Below are 20,481 nucleotides of genomic sequence, written 5' to 3'. Positions count from 1 at the left end.
AAGCAGCGAGCTTATATTAATACCTCAGGATCCCCAGGCTGGGAAGCAGAAGAGGTGGGATGTATGTTCAGAACTATTTTCTAGGTAGATCTAGATCTGCCTGGTTTCTAATGACCTCACCGTGTCTCGGAGCATTTCAGGCAGGAGGAGAAGCAGGAACATCGTGATGGAAGGGAGCTGAGTGTGGTCCATCGAGGGACAGGGAGGAAGGGAGGAGAGTGGGTTGGGTGGCAGGATGTCATTCCATATGCTTTTAGGTTGAGGTCACCCTGGTGTCTGAGGTGCTCTGGTCCAAGAGAATTGAGTTACTTGCAGGAAGTGCTGTATCATGCTTCACTTGGCATTGAGTTCTCCGCCAGCCCTGGGGGAAAGAAACCCTACAAGTCAGTCCAGCTCCACTGGCCCAATTTAACAAACCAGTTTAGATGCGGGGTTTAGTTAACAGAAAGTACTACCAGCCTATATTAGTTCGTCAATAGCAAATGCTGACTGAGAGTCCTACAACCTTCCTGTCTCGTGAGCATCAGTTGCTTTTGGTGACTTGTGGTCACTAGAACATAGGGCAGACAGGTCTTCCTGGTCCTTGACCTACATGGTCTCAGAGCAGTAAGCTCTACTCTTCTCAGATTTCTTCCAGTTGGACGCTTGCTCAGCTCTTCATGAGGTGACTGTATTCCAGTGTTTTCTCAGAGATCATGTTCTTTAAAAGTCCTTGAGATTTCTGCAGCAATTTCTCAGCACATCCTTGGAGGTGTGTTTCTCTCTGGTCCTGCAACTGTCTCCTCTTGTTTCTGCCCTGTGAAGGCCCTGTCCTCTGGAAAGCTGAAACAAAACTATCTTCCTAACCTATTTCCCCTTCTTTTACTCTCTGACCCAAGCCATAAACAATTCTCAAATGCTTTCTAAAGACCTTTTCTCTAGACTTGGCTCGTTATTTTGATCAGTCAAATGAGAGGAAGAGAATCCCTTTCAATGAGAAAGGCATGGTGGGTAATGCTTTTTACAGAGCGTTACCTCTGTATGATGGGGAAACTGAATGCGGAAAGAAATAGTTCGTCCTTTTTTCCAAAGATATTTTGGCTGTGGGGTGTGGTTGGGAGGAGAAAGCCTTGGAACTCTCTGCATAGGAATATGATAGGAAGGAATGGATGTTTACAATTTGTAATCTGGTCATCTAAAGTGGTAATATGTGCCCAGGACAATGCCAATGCCAAGTTCTTTAAAAGTGTTGTTTCCCTTAATCCTCACAATTAACCCTATGATATTGGGCCCATTTTGTGGATGTGACAGAGTTTGAGTCTGATAATTTCAATCCAAAAACAGTGGGTATAAATATGTTACTAGTGAGGACAGAGAAACTCCCAGGAGGCTGTTGTGGAGTCTGCACTTCAGCTGGGGCCCAGACTCTGTTGGCTCTGGGAACAGAATAGAAAGGAAGGGTGAGGCCATTGACAGGAAAGGCTGGCAGGCAGAGAGTGAAAAGAACAGTGAAGAACGGAGGGAGGGGCACTGACTGAGTGCCCTGCGGCCAAGCATGTTCCAGCGGCTATGCCACCAATCCCTACAATCATGTCACAAAAAAGTTCTTATATTCTCCATTTTGTGGTTGAGGAGAGAGGTTCAGAGATGTGAAATAACTCTACAGTGCCGAAGTGGCAGAGCAGGGATTCGAACTGGGCCCTTTGTGATTTCCAATTCATAGCATTTTGTACCTCTCTGTATTCTTCAAATGTGGCTTCAAGCTTCAACCTTGGGCATGAAGAGGAATCACGAAACCTTTCCCAGAAACAGGGAAATCATGTCCCAGGGAAGGACATGTGGGCGGGCTTTGGGATTATGAGTTCCTCGGGAGGTAGCAGGAGTCTTTTGGGGTAGAAATTTCTTAAATGTCTGGGGACAGGAGCTTGTAATGCAGATTTGGACGGCAGAAGTCACAAGGCAAATGCCACCTGCCAAGGGAAAACAGGTGGAGTCGGGAGGGTCCTCGGGGCTGGGCAATGGGTGGGGGTGCCCACAAACAGAAGCCAGGATTAACCACGGGACGAGGAAAAACATGGAGAAGGGACCGTTAGCACCATAAGAAAATAAGAAGGTGCCAGGGTCAGAGACAATCAAAATGGAGAAAGGCATAGAGGTCGGAATCCAGGCAAACCCCCGCCAGCTAGCTACCGGCTCTCTCAACCATGCAGGCTGCACCAGTGATATTTTGGGTCATGTCAAATTTATTAAGAATGTATTACATTCCATTAAATGCTGCGGCCATGAAGGACACTGAAGTGTTTCCTCTCTCAGGCCTCCCTGCTCTGGTGGCAGAATGCCCCATTTTCTCAGGGGCTCCGTCTGATGGATTATTGTTTTCCAATAAAGTATTTGTGGAACATATGCCTCACATAAACCAATAGAAAAATAATAATAACGTAGACCCTCTCTGAACCTTAGAAGAAAGTGTAGGCTTTCATTTAATGAGCTTTGGAGACAACATAGCGATTTCTGATGTCCTGTCAAGTTTGTTAAATTGTGATTCTACCAGGATTTTACAATGAGCCAGAACAAGCATGTCCCACGGTATAAATTAGGCATAATTGGATATGCACTGACTCTTTCAGTCACTGGATATAATTTAAGGCTATAATTGAATAAGTGACACTGTTGTGGCCTGACAAGCCCTCTCCCAAAACTTCTAGCCCACTTTCAGGAAGTAACTGGGGAGGCAGAGTCCATCGTATGACTTGATACCAGTGTTTTCCAAACCTAATCCCACATCTGAAGAAGGGCTCCAACCCATGGCTATTGGTTTATATTTTCAATAGAGGGGACAGGAATTTGCATTTTAAAAAAATTATCTGATCAATTGGAAAGCCATATTAGAAAACACTGTTTTATGCTATTCAAGGAGAAAAGTCTTTGTCACATATTTTATATACCTAAACTTTGTAGGGATTGACTTGGTGAGGCTTAGCAGGGAAAGTGTTTATTTGATTATTGCCTACACTAACTATTCATATGAGTTTAATTTTCTATTAAAAATATGCACTTACCTTTTTACATATAGGGTCAAAATGTAAAAACTCATTTATTTGCTTTTTTATTTTTAATTTAATGATAATTGCTATTATCCTTTGGCATGCTAGCCAAAATATCTCATATATTCTAACTCCGAACAAGAATATAATGATCTGACAAGTGAAGGATTTAATAGTGGATCATAGTATAAGATCTTTAAAGACCTGGTTTTGGATCCCAGATCTATCATTTATAAGCTAGATGACCTTATGCAAGTCATTTGCAAAGTGGCAATAATAATAGTAATATCTAGTCTGCTTACCTCATAGAATTGTTATAAAAATCAAGCGACATGATGAAATGACAGAGCTTTGCAAACTATTAAATGCTTACAAACAAAATGCATTATTACATAGAATTAAAATAATAAGTTTTATGGTGTTACTTCCATGACAGTCCCTGAGGAGAAAAAGTTGGAGGGATACCAGCTCTGCTTAATTTAGAGAAGCTCTGTTTGACCTTTATACCTTAAAATCTGATTTGTATATTGACCTTCTACATGAGGCTTCACTGGAAATCTGCTGCTTAAAAAACATGATTGAAATCAGTCTTGTGTGTGCTGTGGGGCTTTCTGCCCATATTCTTCCTTCTTTTAATTACCAGCCCACCCTTGATCAAGTAAGTGCTAATTACCACCTTCACAGATATTGTAAAAAAGGTAAAATTCCAGTTAGCATCTTGACTTCTTATCAGGAGTTCTGGTTAAATTTTTAGGTTTAGTTGAAAAACAATGGCTAACATATATTTTTTAGATGAATTACTCTTATTTTCAAATTTTCTTTCTACTACCCCTAAGGATAATTAAGAAATTCCTATAATAGGAGAATTTCTATTTACAGTCTACTACTTGGAAATAGGAGTGAAATCTAAGAGGTGCACATGTATCAGATGATATGAGCAAATCAGGAAACGTATTGATCCCCAATGCTCAGCCAATATTAGATTGATGTAATTTTAGATTGACTGCCTAAAAGCCTAAATCATCACTTCAAAATCCCAAATTGCTGGGTGCGGTGGTTCACGCTGGTAATCACAGCACTTTGGGAGGCTAAGGCAGGCTGATCACTTGAGCTCAGGAGTTCGAGACCAGCCTGGGTAACATGGTAAAACCTCATCTCTACAAAAAATACAAAAAATTAGCTGGATATGGTGGCATGCACCTGCAGTTCTAGTTACTCGGGAAGCTGAGATAAGAGAATCCATTACTTGAGCCTGGGAGGTTGAGGCTGCAGTAAGCTATGCTCACACCACTGCACTCCAGCCTGGGCAACAGACCCTGTCTCAAAACAAACAAACAAACCCAAAATCCCAGGATTTTAATATTTTTTTGTCAGAGTCTCATGATAAGTGTCTTCATGAAAAGTTCAAGACATTTGACAGAAAGCTACCCAAGCAATAATTATGTCTCAGAGGAGCAGAACAGGAGGGAAGGGGAAGAGAAGGGATAAAAAAGGGAATAGAACAAATGTGTTCATTCCAACAGATTCTGGTGGGGCTTTCTCTGCCTGGAGGTGTCCTGGCATTTTGTGTGCCCTCACTGAGCAGCTTCCACTGCTAGTCTGCATGTGTTCCCTTTCTCTCCTCACACAGAGGAAAGGTAGAAAAATGAAAACATTTTCTATGACATTAAAAATCATTTCCTATCCTCTTTCTCCAATGTCTCTAACCAGAAGAACCTAACTTAATAGGATATTTCAGATGACAGAATTGTCCGACCTTCCTCACCACTGCCTCTTAACCCTTGCTCACTGCAGGGCAACCTGGTTGTTGCTCTCAATACTCCACCAACTGCCGTGGATGAAACCACCAGTAACTGTTTAATTGCCACATTCATTGATCATTTTTGCAGCGCTTCATTTTATTTGACCTCTCAGCAGTATTTGACACCGTTGAGTACTCTCACTTTTTCTCGCTTTCTTCAAACCTTCCCATCTTCTTCTTTCCTCTTCTTCAAGGCACATATTTCTGGAGCCTTCCATTACCCTCTGAGGGCAAACTCATGGTGGTCACTCCTTGCCATGACTGTTACATAAATGACATCTCTTACATTATATTGCAATGATTTGTAGACATGATGGAGAGGCTGGGATTGGGCCACCAGTGTGACTGCCTGGGACATAAATGGGAAACTCACCCCTTGGTGGTCCTCATTTCACTTTCTCCATCTGAGCAAGAAACAAGCAAATACTTCCAGAAAAACTTGAAGGGCTTCCCAGCACCAGAAAGGGATGAGGAGAATAGGTGTCCTACTTATGAGCTCATTTTTCATGTGGAGGAAACCTGCATGGGAAGTAGACAGCCTTTGGACATTGGTCTCCTGGGGCTCGGTAGAGTCTGGTGTTGTTGCCAGGCAACAAGAACAAGACTCAAGGACTATAAGTTCTTGTCTAGTTGAGAAGAAAATTTGGATGAATTCTCAAAAGGATTTCAGGAATCTGTGGAAACTCTGCCTTGGTTGGATCACTCAGTGTTCGTGAAGTCTCCCTGCATGCCCAGCCCTGTAGACTCTGGATTTTTATCAATATAGCATCTTAGTCCTTATTGTTCAAGGCATGTTCTTGTTATCTCCCTGGTTAAACTGAAAACTTTTCTGAAGGAGAGAAAGAAAGTCTAAATCTCATGGGTTCCATCTCCCAGTATCCAACATAAATAAAACTATCTTCAATAAAATTGTATTGATTGATTATTGGTTGATGATTGATTATTTGACCTACCATCCTAGTTGGTTGTCATAAATCCTCTCCTTATTTTTCTTGGTGGACACAAGTTTAGTGATACTTGTAGAGGCCAACTTTGCCTTTCAACTTTGAACTTCTGTTGATTTTTCCACTGTGTGTGCCAAAGCCTTAAATTGGTTCCAGTTGCTTAAAAGAGATGTATATTTTTCTTCTACACATTTTAAGGAAGAAAAAACTTGAAGCGTATTTTCCCTAGACTCAACCAAAACCAGACAGTTTTTCCAGAAATGTATGAATGAACAACAAAGTCATTACTTTGGAAGCCGACGTGCTGTTATATTGGATTTCAGAAAAGTCAAGTAATCCCACATTTCATGTGATTCCAGGTAAAAGAAAAAAATATTTAGTCAGCCACAGGAAGGGAAAAGTAAATTCAAAAGCTCCCTTGCGCAGATTTGTGATACAAAAACTGAAAAATTTAATGTAGCAGCAGTATGACAAATTATATTAGTAAATATGAATTGCTTTTTAGACAAAAGAATATTCATGACAGTTTTGCTGTTTAAAGATAAAATGATCTCTTTCTTCTTCATTGAATCATAAAATCTTGGACCTGGAAGAGACTTTAGAGAATTAAATTATTTTCCACCCAAGTGCCAAGATAGTGACTCCTCTAGGGCATGGATCGTATTTTCTGCTCCCTCTTCAAAATGTCCACAGTGCTGAGTCAAATGCTGTGCACTCAGTTCCCTTAAATAACAGTCAATGATGAGAATGCTGTTCACAGATACAGGGGATAAAAACAAAACTCTTATCCTCACTTTCTGGAATTGCATTTCTCTTTGATAACAACCCATTTTGAGCCATAGAGCTATTATAATAATAGGGATTGCATCCTTGGGATTTTCCTTGTATCACTCATTAAAATGTCATGCAAAGAACCACACTGGTGCTTTTGTTGCTGGATGAGCACTGGCTGGCTGCCACATGCCTGCAGGCCCCAGTTCATGGAGGCCCCACACATTGACCTGCTCATTCAAAACTGTTGCGAGGGCTTTACCTTTATATCACCACAGTACAGTGACTTACAATGATACCAGATCAATACTCCTCTCAGTTTGTCTAGGAAGTCCTACCAGCTGTCATGTAAGGGTAATTAACACATCTCTCTCAATTATGCATGCTGGTGGAAGAATTTCAAACATTTGGCTGGATAACAAATCCATCCCCTCTGTTGGAGAAAGGTCATCTGGGTATTTACTTTTCTTTAGAAATGAGCTTCATGGAATTTTCTGTTGGAAGGGGAAAATGATGAGGACAAAGGGAATTTCCTGGTAAAAATGATGATGCCCCACTTAACACTGCTCATACCCACACACCAACAATCTTAAATCTTACACCTAATGCTTATTTATTCCACTATGTACTAACCTACATCATGTGTGGCCTTCTCATTATTATGACAAGAGCTGCTTTAGAGGCCCCTGAAGTTTTATGATGATCGATCTGTATAACAGCATATTTCTTTTTCCTCTGATGTGTTCACAAAAGATACAAGTCATCACTTTGGGGAAGTTGAGAAAGAAAAGGCACTGAGAGGCGTGCAAGGATGAGTAAGTTCCTGCTTTTAAGGAAGGTACAGTCTAGCATCAGGAAACACACAAGTGACTGTGACTATGACAATGGTCATAGCCCTTCATTTCTAGCAAGATAAGCAAAAGAAGTCCTGGGAAGGAGGAGACGTTTCTGAGCGGGACTGAGGAGTCATCGTGGGGAAAGGGCATCAGAGCTGGGTCTGTGGGGGTGAAGTAAGAGGGCAGTCTGTGCAGAAAGAGCCCATGAGCATAGGCACAGAGGAAGAAAAGTGTGGGTGTATTTGGAATCTGAGAGTAGCATGGTTGGACTGCAGCATAAAAAACCATGGGGTATGTAGGGAGATAAATAACAACAACACATAGGAACAGGGCTGTGGGGGAGCTTGCACGCCCAAGTGAGGAATTTGGACTTTATTTGGTGAGTGGGGACAATGGAAGACTTTGAGCACAGAAATGAAAAATGTCAAAATGACCTTTGCAATCAAGGGGAGTTGCATCACATCTCCCCCAAAATTCATACGTTGAAGTTCAAACCACTGTTGTTGACTGTAACTTACTTGGAGACAGGCCCTTTACAGGGGTGATCAATTTAAAGTGAGGTCATCAGGGTGTCTTAATCCAATATGACTAGTGTCCTTATTACAAGGGGAAATTTGAACACGGAGATAAGCAAAGAGGGAAGACAGCGTGAAGAGACAGGAAGAAGACAGCCATCCACTGTCAAAAAGAGGGTGCTGGGACAGATCTTTTCCTCGTGGCCCTCAGAAGGAACCAACCCAGCACACACATTGATCTTGGACTTCTGGCCTCCAGAACTGTGAGAGAATAAGGCTCTGTTGTTTGAACCACCCAGCTTGTGGTACTTGGTTATGGCAGCCCAAGCAAACTAACAGCTGGGAATGAAATAATGTGGGCTTTGCAGAGGATGGTAGCAATGGGAAATTCAGGGAAGAAAGAGAGATGAAAACTGTCATAGAGAGAGATGCTTGAGCATGGCTCACGCCATGGGAATTTGAAATTTTAAATTTTTACACTGTTTCAACCCAACACTAAGAGCTAGCTCTTGTTCATTAGTTGGTTTCATTCAAGTTAATACCCAGAGTAGAAATTGTTTTCCTTCGTTGAAAGAAAAAATAAGATCGAGAATAGCACAGAGAAGGACTATCTGTAATGGAGTATGGGGCAGGTTATGCAAAAGGTGGAATATTGGTGTTTGAACATTCATTTGAAGAGATTTAACCAAAGTGGAGGCCTAGAAGGGTGGTAAGGACAGAGGACTGTCAGGCACAGGACTTAGCCCCTGGCAGAAATGTCAAGGTGTAAGGCTCAGCAAATAACCAGCTCCTCATGCTGTCTTCAGGGTGCTGATTGGGCATGCAAAGGCCTGGGTTAGAGTTAGTTCTGGCTCTGACTCCAAAGAGTTCTGTGATCCCAGACAAGTCGTGTTCTCTCTCTAGCTTCAGGGTCTGTACTATAAAAAAAGGGGATTGTCCTGGATCATCTTAGAGATTCCAGTGCCAAGAACATTTTCATGATACGATGCTAATTATGTGAAGTTTTATGTTAGATATAATAAATGCATGTTTGTATATATGTCTGTGTGTATGTGAGATTTACAGCCCTCCTGTTTCTTTTCTTTTTTCTTTTTTTCCTGAGACGGAGTCTCCCTCCGTCGCCCAGGCTGGAGTGCAATGGCGTGATCTTGGCTCACTGCAAGCTCCCCATCCCAGGTTCATGCCATTCTCCTGCCTCAGCCTCCTGAGTAGCTGGGACTACAGGTGCCTGCCAACATGCCTAGCTTAATTTTTTGTATTTTTAGTAGATATGGGGTTTCAACGTGTTAGCCAGGATGGTCTCCATCTCCTGACCTCGTGATCTGCCTGCCTCGGCCTCCCAAAGTGTTGGGATTACAGGCGTGAGCCACCGCGCCCGGCCTATAGCCCCTCCTGTTTCTAAAAGGAATTTGAAAGAACTTTTGAAATTCAGCATCTTTCTTTTTTTTTTTTTTTTTTTTTTTTTTTAAGAACAGCTAAGTAGAAAATCAACCTAAAGGAATAGAGAAACATATTACCAGTCACCTGAGATGAACTCTTTATTAGATAGAACTTTAGTTCTGAGTTTCCTGGCAGTTAAGGTAAAAAGAAAAACATGTGCTCATTGTCTGATAAAAATCAATGTAATATGATTAGGTCTTGAGAGAAACATGTAGATATGCTGAGAGCTCAGATAAGATTACATTTGAGAATAGGCAGGTTCAAGATGCATTAAAAGCCACGCAAAAATCCATACTCTTTAATCCAATAATTCCACTTACACTGAGGAAATAAAAAAAAGGGGGAGGAATGACTATGTGTGTGAAAATGCTTGTCACAAAATTATTTATGAAAGTGCAGAATTGTAAGAGCCCGAATGGGAGGTAGAGTTAATTGTGGTGCACTCATTCAAGCAAACACAATGCCGGCATTGTAAACAGTGAGGCTCTCCAGAAGCATAGAAAAGCAAGGTGAGTGATCGGCTCCATAAGAACAATCAGGAGATAAAATTATTTGTTCACCAAGGTTATAACTATATAAAAATATGAAACTGTCAAAAATGAGTCTTCAAACATGGTCGTAATTATGGTAGAGTGGTGCTCTTAAGCGTGAATCCCCCCCAACCATGTTTCCCAATGTTTAATGATGTTTACAATTAAATTTAAGCAAACAAGCCAGCTCACACACTTAAGATTTTCATTCTAGCTATGCTTTATGGGATTACATTTTTAATTAAAAGAAAAGAGAAAGATTTCAGACCGCAAAAATAGCAAACTGAAATTGTATTCCTTAGCAAAATCAATTTCTTGAGATAGCGCTGGATTTTTAGAAGGGATTTTTTTCTTAAAAAAAAAAAAAAAAAAACATGCGTAGATGTGTGGTGCTCATGCAGAAGTCCTCCTTGTTTGCTTTGAGGTCATGGAAGCTGCCTGAATTAAACATGTGAGGAAATACTGTTAAGGGGCTACAGGTGGGTTAACGTCCAACAGTCCTCTCTCCTTAGCACCCTCCTAAGCCTCCTCTTCCCGTTAAATCTCTTCAAGTGAATGTCCAAACACCAATATTCCTCCTTTTGCATAACCTGCCCCACATTCCGTTACAGATGGTCCTTTTCTGTAGTTATTCTTGATCTTATTTTTTCTTTGAATGAAGGAAAAGAGCGTCTACTCTTGGTGTTAACTTGAATGAAACCAACTGATGACTAAGAACTAGCTCTTAGAGTTCAAACATTGTAAAGTTTTAAAGCTTCAAATCCCCAAGGCATGTGAGAACATTCTAGAAACGATCCAGCAAAGACAATAACTTGAAAAAAAAAAGATTCGTAGAAGAACAGTGTAGGTGCACATGTCAACAGTTGCTCCAGCCTTTGGCAAAGTGCTTCCGAGTGCATGAAAATCAATCAATGGAATACACTCTGTTAATGGAGTAAGGGGATGGAAGACATCATTTCAGTTGATGCATAAAAAGTGTTTGATAAAATCCAATATCCTCTCATGATAAAAACAAAGAAGTTTGTCTTCTACTTGCAGCATTTCTCCCATTTCACCTTCCTTTTTGAGTACTTTTCCTTATTTCATGTTTTTGCACTTGTTTCTCATGAAGTCTATTATTTTCTTTCCATTCTAACGCCCTCTTTTACTGGAGGTAGGTAGGTAATTAAGAAATTACTTCTCACTGAAGTTTTAGTGATTTCAAGATTATTATCATTGCAAAATTCCTGGATCACAAAGAATAGGAAATATCTCCAAGAAATGAGTCTATAATGGCAGCTCTCAAAGACCAGGAAACCCTAGAATGTCTCTTCTTCTCATTGGTCTTCATAACCCATAGTTTGCTCTAACCACAGCCATTGAGTTAGAATTCTAAGTAGCCCACAACTTAGATTCATTTTATTACTTATTTTTTACTACTCATAGGTTTTCAAAGAATTGAAATTCCTCGTTTGGCACTGAAAACTTTTCTCTGTGCACCTATATTACTAAGTATGTTTTCACTACCTGTTTATTGGGAACACACCTTACAAAAATTACTATGAATTCAATTAAAAATTATATGTCTGAATCTGCATTTTATTCCTCACAGTAGAGTTTATAACTTTGGAAACTCTCATACATGTACTTACTTTCAAGACACTATTTATTCAGTCTACAAGCAGTGTTTGGTGCTACATGCAACCATGTTCCCTGGTGACAACTTGCATCCATTGGGGTAGCAATGGTCTACAGAGGGAAACACTGAGAAGCACAGAGCAAAATAAATTCTAGAAATTCTTGGGAGGAATTGCACATAGACAAGCCAAAAAGAAGTCAATTCCTCTATGCCTCAGGACCATGAATTGGAAAGTGGGGGCTCCTAGTGGTGCTCCCTAAATTCTAAAGGTCCAACGGCTCTTTGACTCTTTGCCTTTGTCAGGATAAAGGCAGGTCCAAAGTGTTAGCTCTAAATCCTGAAAATAGAATCTAAGCTATCAATTTGCTTATTCTGAAGCAATTTTCAATGGTTTTCCCTGCTGTTCTTTTCCCTGCATCTAACTGCACTCATGCCTTCTCATAACACATAGGACCCACTCCTGCACAGAAGGAACTCGAATTCTAATCAGCCAATTTTTTATTTGTGGGACATCCCATCAAATTTTTTAAAAAATATCTTATTGAACAGAAGAGGGAAATGGAATTTGAGGATGATTTGACATTGTGAGATGTAAATGGAGTTGGCAGAAGTTTGACCAGGACTTTTCCCTGCTCTGCTGGAGAGACTGTCCCTCCTCTTGCTGCCCTTCTTGGAGGAGCATTTTCAGCCTGCTGCCTAAACAGCTATTGATGGATAGCCTTCTCCCGGCAGCACTGCTCCAAAAGCTGGTAGCAGACATGGCTGATCTATTCCCAGCTGTCTGGATTTTAAGGCTGAGCTGTAGGCTTCAGGGATAGCCACACACATTCTTTCAAGGTCTGAGGTGGGCACACTGGAAATAATGTGGTTCACTACACCTGGGCTTCTGACATGTAAGCCCGTTATGCTCTCCCAGGCTCTGACCTGCTGTCTGATCACAAGGGCAGTCCTAAATGGAGATCTGTATGAGATCAGCAGTATTTAGCAATTGGGAGTTTGACATAATGCACTTTCTCATAATTTATTAAAGTTGCTAATACATTTAAAAAATATGTGAAGAACATGGAAACCTCTCAGTAATATGGTCTAGTGCATTAACCCTCCATTGATTTTGCATCTCAATCAGAGTAAAAGCCAAAGTCCTTATGATGACCCGTGAGGGTCACCATCTGGTCACCTCACTCTCCTCATCTCTCCAGTCTTAAGTTACTGCTCTTACCCTCACTCACTCTGCTCTAGCCACACTGACCTGGTTGCTATTCCCCGAATATTCTAGGCATGCTCCTGCCTCAGGACCATTGCATTTCCTCTCTCCTCTCCCCAGAAGCCATCAGACCTGCTGCCTGCCCCTTTAACACCTCAAATGGCATCCTCCCTTTGAGATCTTTTGTTCATCCCATGAAAACTTGTAAAGTTTTCTGCACACATACTTCCTGTCTCTCTCAGTTGTTTCTGTCCCTAGCACTTATCACCATCATCATATTCACTACCTGTTGTATTTATTGATCTTGTTGAGTGTCTGCATTTACCCATTAAAATGTAAGCTCCATGAAGGCAGGGACTTTTGCCTGTTATGCTCATTGCCTTGTCTCTAGTGCTGAGAACGGTGCTACACAGAGTAGCATACATTAAATATGCACCAAATAAATGAACACTTATTTACCACTCAAATGTGCATTGAATGAGTGAATGATTAAAAATTGGTAGTCAATGCTGTCCAAGAACATGAATTTTGGGAGACTCTTGCAATACTATTTTTTCTTCTATTGAGATAATCCGCAGCTCAGGCACTGAGGTCAACAACTCTAATGTTCAAGATCTTCCAAGTAGGAGGGAGGAGGTTGGATAAACAGAGTTTGAGTAAATTTGCCCTTGGCTTTTGAGAGAGCTAAGTGAGAATCCTGGCTTTCCCACCTCCTAGCTCTGTGACCACTGATAAGCTATTCAACTTAGGTCAAGCTGTTCAACTCTGGGCCTTAGCTCACTCAATATGTAAAATGGAATGATATGAAATTCAGGGTTTTATAAGAATCAGGGTTGAAAACATTAGGCATATAGTAATAAACCCTTATTAAAATGAAATGTATTTTCATATATAGAAATAATTTGTATTTGTAGAAGTTTGCTTTTTGATAAAGTAGACAGTCATATACTTATTGACATTTTCATTTTAGGGGACAAACTGAATCTATATTTAAAATAGTATTTTTTGTCTTACAGGAAAAAAAACCTCCTATGTATACTTTAATTAAATTATCACATGTATTTCTGTTATTTAAGGATCCTAAAATGAAAACAAATAACTTCCAAAGCATTTAAAATAATTATCAAGGTATATTTGTTCACTCCAGGTCTCATCCCGCAAGGTTTACAAGAGTCTTGGCTTTTGAAATCTGTGTCTTCCAAAAATTCATTTGTTAAGCAAGCACTGAGTACTTGCTCTCTTCCAGGCACCAGGCTCTACATTACTGGCTATTCCCAATAGCAGGAAAGAGCTTCTGCTCATGAGCAACTTACAAGATAGGCTCAAGATGGGATCTGATATCAATACTGATATTGATAATGGTTAATAGCAGGCATTAGGGGTTAAGTGCTGCCCCAGAGGTGCAGATGTTAGAGACATGCAGAGAAGGGAAAAGATGCTTTCTCAAGGAAGCTTGGGGGTGGTCAGAGAGTCATTCATGTGAGGGCAGGTCAGGGGACCAAAGCAGAGAAATGGAAACAGCTTGAGCAAACTCATAGAGGAGGAAGGAAGGCATAAATCTTTGGATTTTCCCAAATCCAACTGACCTCGGCGTGAAAAGAAAGCAGGACTTGGACTGGAAAGGAAGCTCACTCTCTGGCAATGTGGAAGGCCTTGCTCATGGGTGAGGGTGTGGAAGGCCTTGCTTGTGGGTGAGGCAGTTGGATGTGATTCAGGAAAGAATGGGGGTTCTCTGAGGGTTCAGTGGAGAGAGATAAACTCATGACCATAACCAAGGGTTTGTTCATGGCTGTCAATTTCTTTCATATGCCAATGACTTCCAAATGTATACTTCTAGACCACACCTCTCTCCTGGACTCAAGATTCCTGAACCCAACAGCCTGCTTGGCACCTCTCTTTCAATGTCTTATAGGTATCTCAAACACTGCTCCTGCTATTTCCCCCACATCTGCTTGAACCGTACCTTGTGCATCTCGATTGATGACAAATATACCCATCCAGGGGCTCAGACCCAAAACCTTAAACTCATCCTGACTGGTCCCTTTCCCACTTCACATTCAGTGTGTCGGGAAATCCTGTTGGCTCCACCTTCCAAATATACCCAGAGCCCACCACTTCTCACTTCCTCCGCTGCCAGCCACCTGGTCTGAGCCACCATCTTCTTTCCCTGGGTGATGACCACAGCCTAACTGATCTCCTGATGCCACTTCTGGCCCCTTCAGTCCATTCTCACACAGTAGTCAGAGCTATCCTTTTAAAACATCAGTGAGATCACATCACTCCTCCGCTCAAAACTCCCATTTCCTTCAAAGAAGAAAACAAGTTCTTACAATGGCCTACAAGACCCTACCTGGTCAAGCCATGGTTGTTTCTCAGAACTCCTTTCCAGCTTGGCCCTGGCTTATGGAGCCCAGATTCTCCAGCCTCCTGGCTGACCCTCAGATGCACCAGGCATGCGTCCTGCCAAGCCCTTAGTGCTGCTTGTTCTCTCTGCCTGGGATATGCTTCATCTGGATACAAGCAGGACAACTCCCCACCTCCGTGAAGTCTTTGCTGCTGAATTACTTTCTTAGTGGTAATGGCCCTACCTATGTAACTAAAAAGGGCCACCCAACCCACCAGCACTCCCCGTCCTACTTGCCCACTAGTTCTTCCCCAAAGCCCTCAGCATGTTCTGCTGCGTAACTTGTGTATTATCTTTATTGCTTATTGTCTGTCTCCCCTAACTAGAAGCTAAGTTCCGTGTGGACAGGGCTGTTTGTGAGTTTTGTTGTTGATATCCCATGTCCCTGGAACACTGCCTGGCCCAAGGTAGACTTGCAACGTATGTCTGTGGAGTGAATGAAGGGGATAGTGCAGCGGAGGGTATAGGAGGTAGAGGTAGAGAAGGCATCTGTTGGCAGCACTGTCACACATCTGATGGCCTGGACCAGCCTGACAATGCCAGTGGGAAGAGAAGGTGGTGGGGGATGCAGGAGACAGGATGGGTATGTATCTAGGGCTAGGTAACTGAATGTGGGAGATGCCAGGCTTTGCGATGGATGATGTATCAATTGCGCTCCAGTACCGTGTGGTCCTGTAAGTGTCACTCTGTTCCAGGGCCAGAGGTCATATGCTTTTTGCTACTCAACTGTCTTTGTGGATCACAGAGGCAACCAGGTAAAACTGGGTAAATAAAATGAACAAACTATTGGTCCTGTAAAAATAGCTGAAAACTGTGTACCCTCCCAATGGACCCCACAAAGTATGAAGGTATGACATGCTCAGGACAGTCACGTGTTTCATACTGGGGTCATCTGAAGGAGGTGGACAGTTCCCCCATCCGACTGTCCCTAGGGAAACTTCCCTCCTCTGGGGCTTTAGTCTTTTTCAGTAAGCAAAGCACTGATATGTGTCTGAAGTATGCATGCAGAACTATTCAGTGATAGGTTTATATATGCATAATCCTTTTGGCTGTCTGAAATCCAGGTGCCTCATTTGCAGATTCTGAAAGCTTGTGATCTCCCTGTAACAGGGCAGTCCCAGAGGCTGTTAGTGGTGCCTTGTCTTGCCCTAATAAACGGAGATATGATGGTAGTGGCCTACTTTGGTTATTCACTTCAATTACTACTTTGAAGTATTAAAAGTCAACCGTATTTATAAAATATACTCAATCACTTTAATTGGATTTGGAAAACTGTATGATTTATGAAACATTACATGAATCCTTTCGGCTAATATTAGACTTAAATATTACTTATTACTATGCTTTCTTCCCTTCCATTGATGTGTATATGCATTGCAGATTTATGTATGTAGAGTTTCTCAAAGATAAGAAGAGTTTGCTTTTCATCTTTGTAGCCACTTGGGCCTAGCACAGTACCAGACATAAGGTAGGAATCAATAATTTGTATTCAGAGAGTGTGGTGGTTCTGGAGCTAGGCTGAGCAGGTTCAAGTCTGGATCTTCCTCTTACTAGCTGTGTCACTTTAGACAAGTTATCTAACCGCTCTGTGCCTTGGTTTTGACATTTGCAAAATGGGCATAAAAATAAGACCTACCCAAAAGGCATATTGTGAACACTAAGGAGATCATTCCTGTAAAGCACTTAGCACCATGCTTGGCACATTGTGAAAATTCGGCAAACATAATTAGTTTGTATAACTATACGAATATGTGGAAGAAGTATAGTGATTAAGGACAGTGGCTTTGGAGTCACACTGTCTGGGTTCAAATCCTGGTTCTACATCTTGCTACTTGCACGTCCTAGCACAAGATCATTCATCTCCTCAGGCCTCAGTTCTCTGTCTGTCAAATAGGGATATTAACAGCACCTCCCCCTCTCAAATGTTTGTCTGAGATTTTGCATGTGAAATACTTAACGTGGTGTCTAGCATGCATCTAAAGAGTATTCAAAAATAATAATAATGGTATTTGACTGCATTCAAAAGCTGTTACCAAGTATTATTACCATATATGTAATCCTTGTTTTAAAAGAAAAAATGAGACTTCATAATAATATATCAATTCAGTTTGTAAATACATTTGACTAGCAGTTTCTGGACGATCCAGAGCTTAAGTATCCAGCCAGCAGTGACAGATGAAGAAGAGCGGGGGTTTGCTGAGGGCAAAGACTTCTTCCACAGTTTACAGGCAGGTCCTGAGAGGAAGAGGAAGTAATGTCATAGCTCACTGTTGGGCTGAATTTGACCAGGAGCGACCCCAGGGTCTGGAGTTAGTTCGGCCCACCAGGCCAAAGAGATGGAGATTTCGATGCTGTGAGCCTGGGTGTGTTGTCTCAAGGTCTCCGCCCTCTCTAGGTACATACTGGAGAAACACGCAGCAGCAGGAATTCTAAGAAAAATGAGCAGGTATCTACTGAGGGTGGACCACAGTGAGAAAAACCCTGGATGGGGACCCTCAGGAAGGGTGAGCGAGCAACAGCTGCACAGCAGCGGACGCAGGACCCCATCCTACAGGCAGCGTTTTCTGGAGGCAAAGGTGAAAGGCAGAGCTTCACTCCAGTAAGGAGCCTGGAGGGAGGCAGGTTCTCAGACCTTGAACTCGGAGGCAAAAAGAGAAACCTGTGGGACCCTACAGCATAAGACGTGGGACACCCGGTGGGTGTTAGGGCTTGAAACAGAGCAGCTGTCTAGCCATCAAAGCTAGGGCCACGAGTCAGCATCAGCTGGTGCAAAGATTCAGTGTCACTTGAGGATTGGTTCTGGGGACTTGGGCCTCACTGGGGGAATGCTGGCCAGGCAGGAGCTCTGGCAATGACCAAGGGCACTAAAGGCTGGGCCTGATGAGAAGGAATAAATAGGCAGGGCAGTCGTGAGGGTGACAGAAGACTCTGGCTGAACAGAGCAGGCCAGTCCCCTGTCCTCCTCCCTACCAGTGTCCCTCTGTGTGTGAAAGTGCCAGAGAAGATGACCCCACCCACATCACGGGGAGACTCTGCTGATGCTCATCTATCCACCTTTGTAAAAGCAATTCCAAAATGCTGGCCAAATTCACCCATTTTCTTTGGCTTCCCTCCTGCTAGATTGAATGATTTTCTTTCCCCTCCATGCAATTTTAATATCAAGGACAATTTTTATCAAGTCATTCTCTGTAATCAGAATATAAAAATTATCCCAACATTTCTCTTTGAAAATGGATCTTCAGAGACCCAGTAGCCCTTTATGCATTACTAATGAGTTCTTTAGTGAAACATTTTGTCTTTTACTAAAATAAATCTCTTCTATTAAATCTTCCGTGGGAAAAATCGGATCGCATTTAAGCTGACTAGTTTCACTGGTAGAAAATCATTGTACTTGTTAGGGATTTGGGGGTTGTTATACTTTATTTTTGAGCAAATAGGGAGATCTCGTTACCTAAGATCATGAAAAAAATTAGAATATACATTCACAGAAACAATTCTTAGTGTTAGAGGAAACTAGTGTTTTGCTGGTATAACCGCCAGTCTCAAGACAAAATACATTATCTAACATTTCTTAGAGGTGGCTGTGCTCGCTTCCTAAGGCTGCTATAACCAGTATCATACACTGGAGGGCTTAGAGCAACAGAAATTTATATTCTTACAGTTGTGGAGGCCAGAGGTCCAAAATCCAAGGGTCAACAAAGCTATGCTCCCTCTGAAAGTTCTCTGAAAGAGTCTTTTTTTTTTTTCTTTTTTTTTTCTGAGGCAGAGTCTCACTCTATCACCTAGGCTGGAGTGCAGTGGCTTGATCTCAACTCACTGCAACCTCTACCTCCCGGGTTCAAGCGATTCTTCTGCCTCAGCCTCCCGAGTACCTGGGACTACAGGCGTGTGTCACCATGCCTGGCTAATTTTTTGTATTTTTGGTAGAGATGGGGTTTCACCGTGTTAGCCAGGTTGGTCTTGATCTCCTGACCTCGTGATTCACCCACCTCAGCCTCCCAAAGTGCTGGAATTACAGGCATGAGCCACCGTGCCCAGCCTGGAAGGGTCTATTTTAGGCCTCTCTCACAGTTCTGATAGCCTCAGCCATTCCTTGGCTTAAAGATGGCCATCTTCGGCTGGGTGGGGTGGCTCATGCCTATAATCCCAGCATGTTGGGAGGCCGAGGCAGGTGGATCACCTGAGATGAAGAGTTCGAGACCAGCCTGCCCAACATTGTAAAGCCCCATCTCTATTAAAGATACAAAAAAATTAGCCGGGCATGGTGGTGGGCTCCTGTAATCCCAGTTACTTGGGAGGCTGAGGCAGGAGAATCGCTTGAACCCAGTAGGCGGAGGTTGCAGTTAGCCGAGATGGCACCACTGCACTCCAGCCTGGGCGACAGGGTAAGACTCTGTCCTAAAAACAAAAACAAAAACAAAAAGCCATCTTTTCCCTGTGTCTCTTTCACATCGTCTTCCCTCTATGCATGGATCTCTGTGACCAAATTTTCTCTGTTTATAAGGACAACAGTCATACTGGATTAAAGTCCATCCTAATGTCTTCTCTCTAACTTGATTACATCTGTCAAGACCCTACCTCCGACTAGGATCCCATGCTGAGATTCTATGGGTTAGGACTTCCACATGCGGGGAGACACAATTCAACACTGTCAACCAGGGCACTCTGGCCTTGTCACGGTATATTTATAATAAGATGGGCTATTCAAAATATTTTACCATAAGTACCTCCCAGGTGGGCAGCAGCCAATCAGAGTGTACCACAGCTAGTCCCGGAAACCCCTGCTGTGTAGGCTTAACTCTTTGATTGCTGGGGTCCAGGAGGAGAAGATGCTGGGACTCTGGAGGAGGGACTGTAGTGGCCAGACAAGCAGGGAAAACACTTGACACTCAACAGGCTTGGGACAGTGTCTGTTTTCTACCATCCACTATCACCTCCCTTGAGTGCATTATCATGCAAGGTCACTCATTCTGTTTTAAAGAAATCTCACATATTGAGCCAAAAATCTGTAACCCCATAGTGTCTCCCATGGACCACTGCAGGCAATGGAGAAGGCATGTGTTTTGGTGAGGGAAGAGCAGAATTCAGCCCTGGTTGACTTTAATAACATGACCTGGAAAGTACCTTAAATCTCTCTGAGCCTCATTTCCTTACCTTTAAATTGGGGTAAGAGAAAACAAGAATATTGTGAAGGTCTAATAAGACGGCGTGTGAGGAATGCTTTTTAAGGTGTGATATAGAAGTTCCATTGTGAGTTTCTTAAAACCAGCTCTGCATAGCGCTGATGGCAGGGAGTCCCAGGCCAGCCGACTTGGCTGACTGCACAGATCTGCCACTTACTTACTAGCTGTATGCCCATGGGAAGTTATTTCCCCTCTCTGTGCCTCTGTTTTAT

At 42.3% G+C, this 20,481-nt stretch overlaps 2 protein-coding genes across 52 annotated transcripts in view; one reads left to right on the top strand and one right to left on the bottom strand.

Annotated features, from left to right (window-relative positions):
* Positions 1 to 20,481, bottom strand: part of LOC112425914 (uncharacterized) — a 221,931-nt gene that overhangs the window by 87,860 nt on the left and 113,590 nt on the right. For 28 of the 41 annotated variants that reach the window (XR_011614652.1, XR_011614649.1, XR_011614651.1 and 25 more), the window contains one exon: positions 121 to 361. The exons of 12 other annotated variants lie outside the window; for them this stretch is intronic. Coding sequence is in view for 1 of the 29 variants with exons in the window: in XM_071081136.1 (XP_070937237.1) it covers positions 327 to 361 (35 nt within the window). In the remaining 28 variants the exon portion in view is untranslated. Of the gene's footprint in view, positions 1 to 120; positions 362 to 10,218; positions 10,784 to 20,481 lie in introns of those variants that run through there. One more of the 41 variants, XM_071081134.1, reaches the window with a different exon arrangement.
* The window catches only part of LOC105477578 (muscleblind like splicing regulator 2), a 171,372-nt gene that overhangs the window by 76,526 nt on the left and 74,365 nt on the right, over positions 1 to 20,481 (top strand). The window lies entirely within an intron of this gene.

This window comes from Macaca nemestrina, chromosome 16 (genome assembly GCF_043159975.1).
Source record: "Macaca nemestrina isolate mMacNem1 chromosome 16, mMacNem.hap1, whole genome shotgun sequence".
Classification (NCBI taxonomy): domain Eukaryota; kingdom Metazoa; phylum Chordata; class Mammalia; order Primates; family Cercopithecidae; genus Macaca; species Macaca nemestrina.
Note: the sequence above shows the minus strand (reverse complement) of the source record. Positions and strands in the feature narration are given on the sequence as shown.